At 39.7% G+C, this 12,183-nt stretch overlaps 1 protein-coding gene across 1 annotated transcript in view; it reads left to right on the top strand.

The window, feature by feature from the left end:
* The window catches only part of smpd3 (sphingomyelin phosphodiesterase 3), a 64,626-nt gene extending 54,223 nt beyond the window's left edge, over positions 1-10,403 (top strand). Inside the window, exons 9-11 of the mRNA XM_046394834.1 lie at positions 1,681-1,744; positions 2,087-2,255; positions 4,811-10,403. Coding sequence (XP_046250790.1) covers positions 1,681-1,744; positions 2,087-2,255; positions 4,811-4,912 — 335 coding nt within the window. The 3' untranslated portion in view covers positions 4,913-10,403. The remainder of the gene's footprint in view (positions 1-1,680; positions 1,745-2,086; positions 2,256-4,810) is intronic.
* Positions 10,404-12,183: the final 1,780 nt, after the last annotated feature.

Below are 12,183 nucleotides of genomic sequence, written 5' to 3'. Positions count from 1 at the left end.
AACTACAGGAATACATATCCACACACACACACAAGCGAGTTACATGTTCCATGTTCCAGATGTTCTTATACACTCCTGTTCTCAGTGGCTCTGGAAATCTGGTGATCTATATAGTGAATGCGGAGCAGCATAGACTATAATCTGGCTCTGATGGGCTAAATAAGGATGCACCCACTGTGTGAATTAAAATACACCCAGTACAGCGTGCAGATACATGGGCATTAGTGACGTAAAGACTGGAGGGTTTTGGTCTGGATGTGAGACATTATTTAGGCCAGCGGTATTTCGGGGACAGTGTGGGCAGGACAGAGTGAAAGGGCTCGTTTAGAGAAGGGCTTATTTATTTGGACAGGAACATTCTGCACAGCGAAGTAGGGGAAAAGAGCTGCGTCTCCCGCTTGGTCGCTATTAAGACAGCGAGGAAGGTGGGAGGCAAAACAAGAAGAATGCATCAATGAATCTGTGAAACAAAGGGAGGAAAGATTATCCCATTTCATAAAGCTTATGCAAAGGAGATTAGACCTAAATGAATACAAGAGCAAGCCAAAAAAAAGGCAGACAGAGAGCCAGGCTGACAGCTACTGTCAGATGCTGTACTGACGGCGTCTCTATAGATTTCATGAAATGTGCTGAACTCTGAGAGCTCCAGGATTCTCCCAGTATGGACCACCCAGGCTCCCAAGCACACACACAACCTGCAGCGCTCATGCAGCTGTAGCAAGGAGGTAAAATTGTACAATTGTTGTGACGCTGTGAAAATGAAAGACATCAGTAAAAAATAACTCACTGTTCATGATCTTTTCCACCCAGAGTTGTTGTGGTCCTTCTGGTGATGCTTGAGCTCATGTTTAATTGCACATTAAATATATCTACCACAAACCAAAAACCCAACAAGTACAGTAACTGTGGCCTCTAGTGTACTTTAAGGGTTGTAGTCAAAATTGGTATGAAAGAACATTCATTTTCTTCCCCACACATATACTAAAGCTTGTTGGTGATGCTAGAATTTATGAGGACATCATCTGAAACCATCTGAAGGAGGAAGTCTTGGGTATGTCAATTCTTTCCCAGACGAGCTCAGCACAGCAGACAGGCAGCAGTCAGTCTGTCAGTCAGTCTGTGCCTGCCTAGCACCTCACCATCTTTGTTTCACTGATATAAAACCTGCTCTTAGACTTGTGAAAAGTGCTGGCTGTGCATCAGACGCCCACTTTTCATGAGAGCTCCCAACGTTGACTAGAGTAACTTCAGAGTGCCACTCTCTTAATGTGGGGCATTTTAAACACATTAACCAGCCAACGGCTTCACATCCTCATTGTCAAAAGGATTCCCGAGTGCTCGTCTCTCACTGGCTGCTATAATTCACTGCTTGGTGACAGAAGATCGTTGTCTGAGGATCATAAAAGTGAAGATACTTGCATGATGTATATCCTGTCAGAATGTGTATTCATGAGGCCTCTGCCAAGCTCAAAATAGCCAGTTTTTGACACACACCTTGCAGTGAGATGCGAACACATCATCAGTGATGTAACCTGGGTTCAGACACCCTCACCCAGGCAACCCAGGTGATCAGATCCCAGCTTGTGCCTAAGTAGCTTGTATGATCTAACAGATCCACTCTCTACTGCACTATCGCTGTCAGTGGGGGGTGTTGATGCATTTTGTTGTGTCATTCAACAGGTACTTTACTGGATCCCAGTGGCCTTTATGACGATGAGGTCAGTTCACCTGAAAGTTTACAAAAGTAAGTCACATACGCACACACACACATATATAGGCACACACTAACTGAACAAATACACACTTGTCTTTTACATTATATATTTATTCCTTGGCTTGCTGACTGGAAATTCAGTAGCAGGTTTAGTTTTCTCCACTCTCTTATTGTCTAGCATTATCTCAGTTATAGCCAAAAGCTGACTTCTATAAATCCCTTTTTTTTTTGTAGTATTATCACTTTTTATTCCCTGTGTTTAGACGGTACAGCTGTGGGAGTATACATCCTTTGTCATCATGCAGATCCATCTGTCTCTCTGTCTAAACTTCAGTCTACTGATCCTTTCCCACCTCTGTGTGTCTCTGTCAGGGTGATGGAGAATGAGGAGGGGAGAAAGGAGTACCTGGTGTTCCCTCCCAGTAAGAGCCAGTGTCCCGCCAGCAGTCAGAAGGGGAGGAAGATCCCACTGAAGGGCAACGGACGTCGGATTGACTACATCCTCTACAGTGACGAGGGCCAGCAGCAGGACTGGAAACTGGTAAGGTTTAGTAGAGGATTACAGGAAAGGGGAAAAAAAAAAAGTTCTGTCTTGTAAGGTAGAATGTAAATTCATGAATATGTGATGGTGCCTTGCTAAGGGGTTTTAAGTGGTTTTGAAGAGGTTTGTTTATGTAAATCTAAATTTAAGGTTAAAACAGAAAAATTAAATGTAAACCTTCAATCGAAGTGTTAATTGTATTTTGGTAATTATACAAAATTATACATATATATTCTTAGCTAAAAATACCCAAACTTTTTGGCCTGTGACCCCTTAAAATGAAGCAACATCTACCAGGTGTCATCACTACTAGCATATGTCTACCAGTTGTGACCAGTTCAACCAACTGGTTAGAACTCGTTTTATTTCAACAATTTAACAAGAACAAAAAGCAAAGATTTTAGGAAAGTCAGAAAATGAGGCCTAACGCCGGCCACTTTTTTTCTGCTGTCCTCACGTTAGTCATCTCATGACCATTTCCGTTTGTTGTACCTGTATTAAAACAAAGCTGCATGTCCACTGATAATGAACGATAAAGGTTTCAGTGGGCGTACACCAGCAGCCTTTCCCACAAGTTTTGCAGACTTGCACTGAATCAGACATCAAAACTTGTTTGCCAATACAGTGAAATTAGTTTCCAATCACAGAAACTGCAAGAACTGTTGAATTGCGTGCCATTTTCTTGCCTGCAGGGAAGCGATCTGCCTTATTCTGTTCTGATTCATTTCCTAGCAACAAGACACTTGTCAACACTTGTTTTTCTGAGCAACGTGAAACATTACTTAAAGCCAGTGAAATGATTTCAAACCACAGGGGGAATATTTGACTTGTTGAAAGGATAAAAAGATTAAAAGATGTAAAAATCTAGAGGGGCGAACAATGAAACACGGCAATACAGACGGTAGAAGGGAGGAAAGGAATGAGGGCAGTACTGTCATGGCTGTCTGTCTGTGTGAGGGATTGGAGAGGATTGGGAAAGCAAATCACATCATTTACATAGAACACATCTCTCTCTCTCTCTCTCTCTCTCTCTCTCTCTCTCTCTCTCTCTCTCTCTCTCTCTCTCCCTCTCTCTCTCTCCTTCACTGGCTCTGTCTGATTGATTGTCTCTCAAATCGCAGCCACCTGATGCCACCTTGTGCCAGAATATAGTTACTGTAATATGTTACTTGACACTGACTGCCAAGTGAAACTGATTGTTGCTTCCTCATAAACAAACCTCAAACCCCTTGAAACCGCTGTGGCATGTCTTTCCACTGGCTCTTTCATCATTTGCGTTGTTTATGTTAACTCAGTCATTCAGTTGTGGAGAACACGTTCATCAGGTTTTGTCACTTGAGTAAATTCCACTGGTGCTTACATGTGTCTGCAGAATGAATTAAACATTAACTATCAACAAGGAGAGATGAAAATACATCAACATATAATGTTTCTACCATTTATTGTACTTGTAAATATTTCAGTAGTGATGACTTAGTTTAAATTGTGGAGTCAACTAGTAGAAATACTAATTAGTGGTATTCTTGGAAGTAACAGTACTGGCTTTGGGTGTAGGAAAGTACCCTCTGTGTAAGAGTCCACATGCTTTTTGGCCCGGGTTTGTGTAAGTCCCCTTAGTTCCACTGAAGAGAAATTTTAATTCACACATTTTATACAATAGTGTGCTTCAAACTTTGAGACAGTTAGGGGAAAGCCCTCTCTGGTTTCAATATGACAGTGCCCCTGTGTATATGCTGCATCTATAAAGAAATGGTTCTCTGTGGAAGATCCTCCGCCTCCATCCAACACCTTTCGGATGACCTGGAACACCAACTGCACGCCAGGCCTTGTCATAAAGCACTGCCTGTCCACAGTTTTGGCCCTGTGGTAGTTGAATTTAAAAAAGGATGACACATTAATTTGAGCCTTGTCCATTCAAGCATGTAAAAGCAGTGGGTAAACAGTTAATGAATGCTCTATAACAGGTTAAAATGAAGTCATCAACAGTTACAGTAAAAAAATGTAATTGTTTATTACTGTACATTGTTTATCATTAAGTATTAAGTCTCATCTTTCATATTATTACACCTGTATTTTCCTGTACTGTCATTTATTATCTGTGTTTACACCAGCCTCCACTTCTAGGTGCACACACAAAGATTTATAGTTATTGACATACATTAAAAAATACTGCCTGCAACTACATTATAGTGAGCAGTACACAACATTCACAGTATTTTGTTTACCCTGAACCAACTTGACAACAGTAGCTGGAAAAGCATATATTTACAAAAATCAAGTTGATAAGGTGAAACATTAAATTTATGTCATTTGAGTGTATGTCAGAAAGGATTAGCAAATGATCACCTTCTGTTTTAATTTTGTTTTACACGGCATCCTAACTTTTTTGGAATCAGGGTTGTGCTGTATTGTGTATCACTTACAGAAAATCATTCAACACAGCAGTTCAAGTATGAACTCTACAAAACATTGTGGCTCATTGTTTTGAGGTTAAATTATGGTTATTTGATGACAGCTTTCATAAAGTTATTATTATTATTATTCTTTGCCTGCAGGAAATCGAGGAGTACAGTTTTGTCACCCAGCTGGCTGGTATCACTGACCACCTGTCTGTGGCAATGCGATTGGCTGTTTCCACTGGTGAAGAGGAGCCTTAGGTTAACCAGCTGACCTTTTGTTTAAAAATACTGCCATGGAGGAATGACAGACACCCAAGAAGAAAAGAAGAGATTAAGAGTTTACAGACATGGAGCTGATTGAGAGAGACAAAATTCAGTATTGCGAGAGGACTTTAGGAGCAGAGAAATGGACAGATCACTCACAAGAAAGAGCTCTTTGGATAAATGGATATAGAGAGGATAGAGGAGGACTACAGCAGAGGAGTGACATTAAAGAGAGAGATTCTGGAGGGGAAAGACAAGCAGGGGAATTCAGTTTAAAAGTCAGATATTCATCTTCCTCGGAAAGCACCCACACACGCATACATGTAAACACACACTAAATACAGTATGTGGCACACAAACAAACATGACTGGTCGACATTGTGACTGTTGAATATCACCTGGTCTCTGGCTCTTCTCCTCCAACACTCCCTGCTGAAACAGTCCAGAGGGTTTTATTTACAGTGAATTGTTCCATGTAGCCAATTTACACACACTCCTTTTATTGGATCTGTTTTAGCTGTAGTGTAAGTATGATTTTTTTTTTTTGTATGATTCTACCTTCAGGGACAGTCGGTTCTTCGTAGTGACTGTGTACAAAGGGAAAAACACAGTGACGACAGTGAAGCGTAGAGATACTGACTGGCCTTTACACTGACCGTCTGTGTCCTTGTGTTGTGCTCCTTCCTGAAAGGGTATTGGTCAACTCAGACATTCACCTTACTACTCCCACGTCAGTCCCAGGAACCTCAGCAAGTGTCTTTTTTTCTAAAACTAACTAAACTGAACTTTCTAAAAAGAGAAAAGTAGTCTGATTTCTATCTCTAGTATCACCACACCACTTTTTATAGGGAGTTTAAATGCCTGTTTAATACTATATGGTATGTTTCTAATAAGAAGTATTGTGTAAAGGGACTTGACAGTCAAAAACAAAGTTGTTTGATGCAATGCTCATAGCATGCTTTTTCACCGTGACCGGTGAAAGTGAGATAGGACTTTTTTCAGTGTAATAGTGGAAACCGAGATTTTGCTGATGCATGATGGGAAATGGTAACAGTTTACAACATTAATTTAGCGGCTTGATACAATTGCCTGCTTGAGTCTGGCTGCTTGATGAGTCAAGAAGCATTTTGCCCTAAAAACACACACTTACTGTATGCCAGTGTGACATTCATGCATGCGAGATTCCGTAACACATATAGAGGTCTGTACCAAGTAGACACACAGCTGTGCACATCACATAAAGAGGGATTTCAGGTGATGTAACATACAATCTGGTGGTCACATCGGAGGTCCTCTAATGACAACATGCGACTTGGATATCTTTGAGAGAGTACATATTGTCAGCTTATTAATTAACAAACCACTGTAGCTATCTGGTTAGGAAGCCACCACTGTCTAAGCATGTCTGATATGTGCACTAGCTAAACTACAGTAAACAGGCCAGTTTTTAGCATGGGCACAGCCAGTTGTTTAATGGATCACCACAATAACAGCCATATTGTGACGCAACTGCAAAACCTCATAATACAGAAACATTTTGAAGACCTACAGACTCCACAGACATATGCCAGGTATACTTTAACACCTTTTATAAAGTTCTAAAAGTTTAAGACAGTTCACACACACACACAAGTTCAGGCACACAGTCTACGTATATAAATACATGAAGTTAAGGTGTGTTACGAAAGTGAATGTAAGAAAGAAGCATCCACCCAAAAGTTTCTACTTAATTGAAAACTTTGTGCTTACCCCAAGGCTTTACGACCACAACTCATGAACAAACAGAGATGTGTAAAATAACCGGAAGAACAGAGATAACTAACCACAGCTAATGTTTGTAAAGTCTCTAAATTGACTGTTAAACACAAAATGTAACGGTCTAGCAGTCAAATTTGCACAAATAGCGCAAGGCAAGAATTAGCTTCACATTCAGTCACACCTTCAGAACTTTACTCCCCTCACTTGTCCATATATTACAGCACTGACACACTACTTTTCCTGTAAACATACAGGCTAATGTAGATGCACACCAAATCATTACAACCTTTGGAGTATTTTTAATTGTAATTGTAATATGAATGCCATCAGAGCATAGCATTCATATTCACCTCCCAGTCTGTACCAGACTCACAGAGACCATGGTGTCAAGCAGGAGCTGGAGTTTGGTACAGAGCATAATTTGGCCAGTATAACTGTTTAGAGGCATGTCAGTGCTAAAACTCTCCTTGTGATAAACCGCTATCATTATCTCAAACTTGAGAAAATTACATGGAAGCAGGTGTGACTCTGTGAACCTAACTCACCAGTAAAGTTTTCCCAATTTTGTTTAAACCAAAAAAAAAAGGTTGGTTTTAGTAGAACAAGTTAGGCTGTTTTAACAAAACCTCTGAGTGAACTGAACTGAGCAAGAGTGTGTTTCATTACTTATGAATTTAACTTTGAATTTGTAAGAGAAAGACAGTAAAAGTTGCCTCCCAAACTCGGGAACCTCAAGACCAGTGATCTCCCATACTGAGTACACATAGATCAAGCTGGTGCCCATGTTTTCATCGATATAGGACAACTACCAAAACCAAGCTGTATATTTCTTTTACAAGATGTGTGTAAAAATATCCCTGAAGTAGAAACCTGTTTTTCTGAATAAAACATGTATTACTGTAACAGTTTAGGACTTCAGATACTGTTTGATTTCCATGGTCTGCATGGTGAACAATGTTTACAGCAGTTTTTGACCTGCCTGTCTGGAGCTTTTCAGTTTTACCACAGATGTGTGAGTGTATGTTTCCACAGCATGTTGTGTCATATTTCTCCACTACATATGTGCTGATTGGTGTTTCCCTGAAAGCATTGGGCTGAAAGGTAACACAGAATGGACAGTATGCGTTTACAGATGTGTTTTCATGAGGGCACATTCAACTGCTGTGCGTGCGCATGTGTGTCCTAAGAATATTAGTTGTTCTGTAATGTATGTTCAACTGTCATTTTACATACAGTATGAGTCCACGGGTCACCTGGCTGCTCTGACACCCACTCTGTTTCTATGTGACTCATTACTATGACTAATACACTTGTCATATTAAGTTCGCATCTGTCAAGCTTCACCAAGTTGTTGTTTTTCTTTTTTCTTAGACTGAGTATGTCAGGTTCTTTTGCAAATCACCATTTCTCTGTTTAGGGTGAAGATCAAAAGCTAGAATAAGTCTCTTACTTGGTAAATATTTATGTAAATACACTATAGATCTATAGTGAGTTACAGAAAGGTGCCTCAGTTTCCATGGGAATCTGATTTTGGGGTAAATAAGTTATGGTTTCGGGGGGAAACAGTGGTGGCTGATATAAACTTTTTTTTATAACCTTTTCTTTTCAATTGTCCTATTCTATTACACAACATCTGCCGAACAACAAGTGTGGAGAGAGCATCAAAACAGTGGGACTTAGGAAATGCAACCTCTTCAGGATGATACTTTTATGTTGTGTTTGAAAGATTGATGTCTTTTAATTTGAAGTCTACTGTGTTTGTATTTCTGCATATTTTTTAACAAAAGGTTTGAAGAAAGTGGTGGTAAACAGAGATGACTGATTTAAAGTGAAAGTGAAGATGTAAAGGCAAAGTGCTTAGGTTTGTGTTGGTGTTTGTGTTGCATGTTCTTGGTGAGCCCTAACCCTAATATAGTAGGGCTATGTGGTGGAAGCCTGACATTTCAGTCACTTATAGGTGCTGATTACATTAATTATTGGAGGTTACGGAACTTAAAAGATGGTGTGCAATCTTCTTACTGATTTCTGACGTGAGAGAACATGTTTGACGGACTTAGAGTAATAGAACACAATTAAAACCTGCATCTTGTCACTTTTTGGTGCAAACATTAACCCACCAATGTGGCAGATAGCTTTCCATGAAATCCATGAAATCTGCTCACATTAGATGTTCAGTGGATGTTCATTTTGGATCCATGACGTTAAGCTTAGTTGATTCAGGAAATGAAGGCATGTAATTGATTCATGGCACATTGTTTAAGTAACATAAGTCAAATTAAATAAAATTTGTGACTTGAGCCGCACTTCTCGTAGTTTTACCAAACCATCATATAAAATTATTATTAAATGAAGCTTTAAAGCCTTACAAACTTCGTGAAATGAAAGACAGCAAGATTTCTTCCTTGCTCACCAACTGTGGTGCTGGTCATCAGATGTGCGCTCAGTGCCACTGGTGACTTGAAGCTGTATTACAATGCCTCAGTGTCCATGAGAATACTTGTGAGTATGATGTGAAAATCACACTCACTGTCACTGCTGAAACAAGTCATGTTACCGTGTTGCTTTCCATTGCTAATTTTATTATTTTTCAGCATTAGCAGTTACTTAAAATATATCCCTGAACCAAATTTTATGAACTCCCGAGTGACTGAAATGTCCAAGTTCTATAATATAGCCATTTAGGACCATGATATGACGGTCCTGTGTCAGGGTTAGGTGTGCCCAGTATCTCCGCAGAGGGACAGTGTTTCATGATGCTGTTGCTAATGACAATCATGCAACCAGAATCAACCATTCATAGCCTCTGAATTATTGCTAAGCGTTCACAGGCCTTCTGTGGAGCTACACACTCACCACACACCCACACACACACACACACACCCTGCTCTGCTAACACCATGAGCAAACAGATCGACCTGAGTGAGTCAAGCAGTGGAGAAGTGCTGTGCAGCTGGACCACACAATCTAACTAGGAGTCTTTCCTCAAATCATTAGAAATTAGATTGTCTTGATGATCATCTAAGATAAACAGATAACAGATAAAAATGTAGGCACCAAAATAATCTATGGACCCCCTGTGCTGAATGCAGACATTTGTTGTCTGATAATCAAGATTACAGATCATAATGACTAAGGAGGAACTAAACATTTATATCAAATATTTACTCATACGTATTTACATGAAGAGGTCACTCTTCCTTCTCTGGATTCAGCCAGGACACATGCATTATTTTTGTGTCTGTATTCTGAAATAGGCTACCCACTGAGTCAACTGCTTATAAAAATATCTGTTTTGAGAATTTCTGATATAATTTTAGTATTTTGTAACGTTTCTAATCACCAGTCACTGTCCCCCATGTGTCCTTGTCTCATTCAGGACAGAATTATTTTTGCAGTTGGCCGGGGCGCAGCGAGTCTGGGATGAGCTCTAGGCTTTTGTAGCTGCATGTACTGTAATAATGCTTCAGGCTTGTAGTCTCAATAGATGTGATGCCTCACTTTGCTATCCTTCTCTGGTTTGATTTTCTATAATTTGTGTCAAATGTTCATGTTTTTTGTTTTTTTTATTTAATTGATCTTTGTCTCTGAATGGGGGGTGTTTCTCTGTGGGGTCATCTAGCTTGGTCTCTGTAATGTGGCTGAGGGATCAATAGCTTTTCTCTTTCTAAGCTTCTTTAACAAATGGCTTATTTTCTTCTGCTTTTTAAAAAAACAAACAAAGGAGTTTTCTTCATTCTGTGTCTTTGTGTCATTATTTGAGCTCTGGCCATTCAGGGGTCATTCAATGGGCTGCTGTCAAAGCTTGTATGAAAATAGACACTCAAGTGGGACTGGTATTTTAATACCAGAGGTCATGTAAGAAAGCAACTTTGTCTGTTTTAAAGGACAAGGCATGAAGAAGTGAAAGAGGTTCTTCTGCTTTTGATAAATAGCAAGAGAACTCTAGCACTGGAGATTTACATACGTACTTTCTAAGCGTGAAAAAAAAAATCCCCTTACTGAAACTAAAGATCAGGAACTTTGACAAACACAAAATCATGTGACTGAAAGGACTCAAAAGACTTTCTTTATTCCAAATAATTCCCCGTACAATAAAGAATAGCTGTGAGATATTGCTGATAAAAGCTACATTACACACACACATTTTTACATGAACAGTTGGTCAAATAAATGTGTGTAATGTCAAAGAAGACACTCACAGCAACTCCCTTCCAGGAGCAGGCAGCTGTTTCCATTAAAAAACCTGCTGTCCTCTACCCACCAAGCACCAAAGAACAGAAAGACAATGTTAGCGTCTAGCTGGTGAACACTGTGGAGCATGTAGCAGCTAAAGAGACAGATATTTTTCCTGGAAATAGAACCTCTTGGATATGTAAACAGACTGTAACTGTTTGTCAACACATAAGGTGATAATATTATGATAATGGTGTGTTTTCAGCTTGTTTCACTGCCACGATATGGGCACAGAAAAAAATCAATGGATGCTACATCAACACTGAATACAACAATCAATATTTTTACATAAACAATGGATCAAAGGACTGTGTGTCATGTAAAAGGGGTCATTTATAGTGATGATCCTACAGCAGATTATCATTTGACTTTGCCGTTTCCATCTGCTCCACAGTGGGTTTTAGCATCTTTCACTAATTGTTTTGGTTTTATGGCCTGTGACTGCAGTGTTTCCATCCAGATAAGATAAGATAGGCTTTTATTAATCCCGCTTCTTTAATGCTTCTTTAAGTCTTAAAAGTTAAGAATACTGGTGAATCTTTTTCTGCACTGGGTATGAAGCACACTGCAAGGACATTGATGGTCTAACAGACTATGTCTCTGAGTACGTTGGGTTCTGTATTGACAACACCATCCCCACCAAAGAATTTTGCTGTTACCCCAACAATAACGGAGTAACATTGACCTGAGTGTTGGGAGTATTGCGCAGGTGGCAAAATGAGGGGAAAATAAAGTGTCTATTTTGTATAAGCAGTGCAAACAAGAAGAGTAAATAAATGGTGAGCTCCATCAGCAGCAACCCATTGACCACATCAAAATCATTCCTTCCGGGTGCCTTTAGGTTCTATAATACATCTACTCAAGCTAGATCTGTTACCACTGAACTGGACTAGTTTCTCTTTATCTTATTTCTAAGCACTCATGTATAAGTATTTTTATATTGCTGTTTGGCATCTAAATATGCCAAGATGGCTATAAATATATTTGACATAATAATGTCTCCATTAGTTCTTATAATACAGCTTTTTCTTAGCTTTCAGTCATTTGATGTCATCTTCAACGCTGATGAAGACCAAGGCATAGACTAAGTTAAGATTATTTTGTTTTCTTGTCCAGTAGAGCGGGCGGCTTGGTAGTGCAGTGGTCAGCACTGTCGCTTCACAGCAAGAAAGGCCATTCTCTGTGGATTTGCATGTTTTCCCGGTGTCTGTGTGGATTCCCCCTGGGTAGTCTGGCTTCCTCCATCAGCCTAAAGACATACAGGTTACCTGTAG

The sequence above is a fragment of the Scatophagus argus genome, chromosome 7 (genome assembly GCF_020382885.2).
Source record: "Scatophagus argus isolate fScaArg1 chromosome 7, fScaArg1.pri, whole genome shotgun sequence".
Classification (NCBI taxonomy): Eukaryota; Metazoa; Chordata; class Actinopteri; family Scatophagidae; genus Scatophagus; species Scatophagus argus.
Note: the sequence above shows the minus strand (reverse complement) of the source record. Positions and strands in the feature narration are given on the sequence as shown.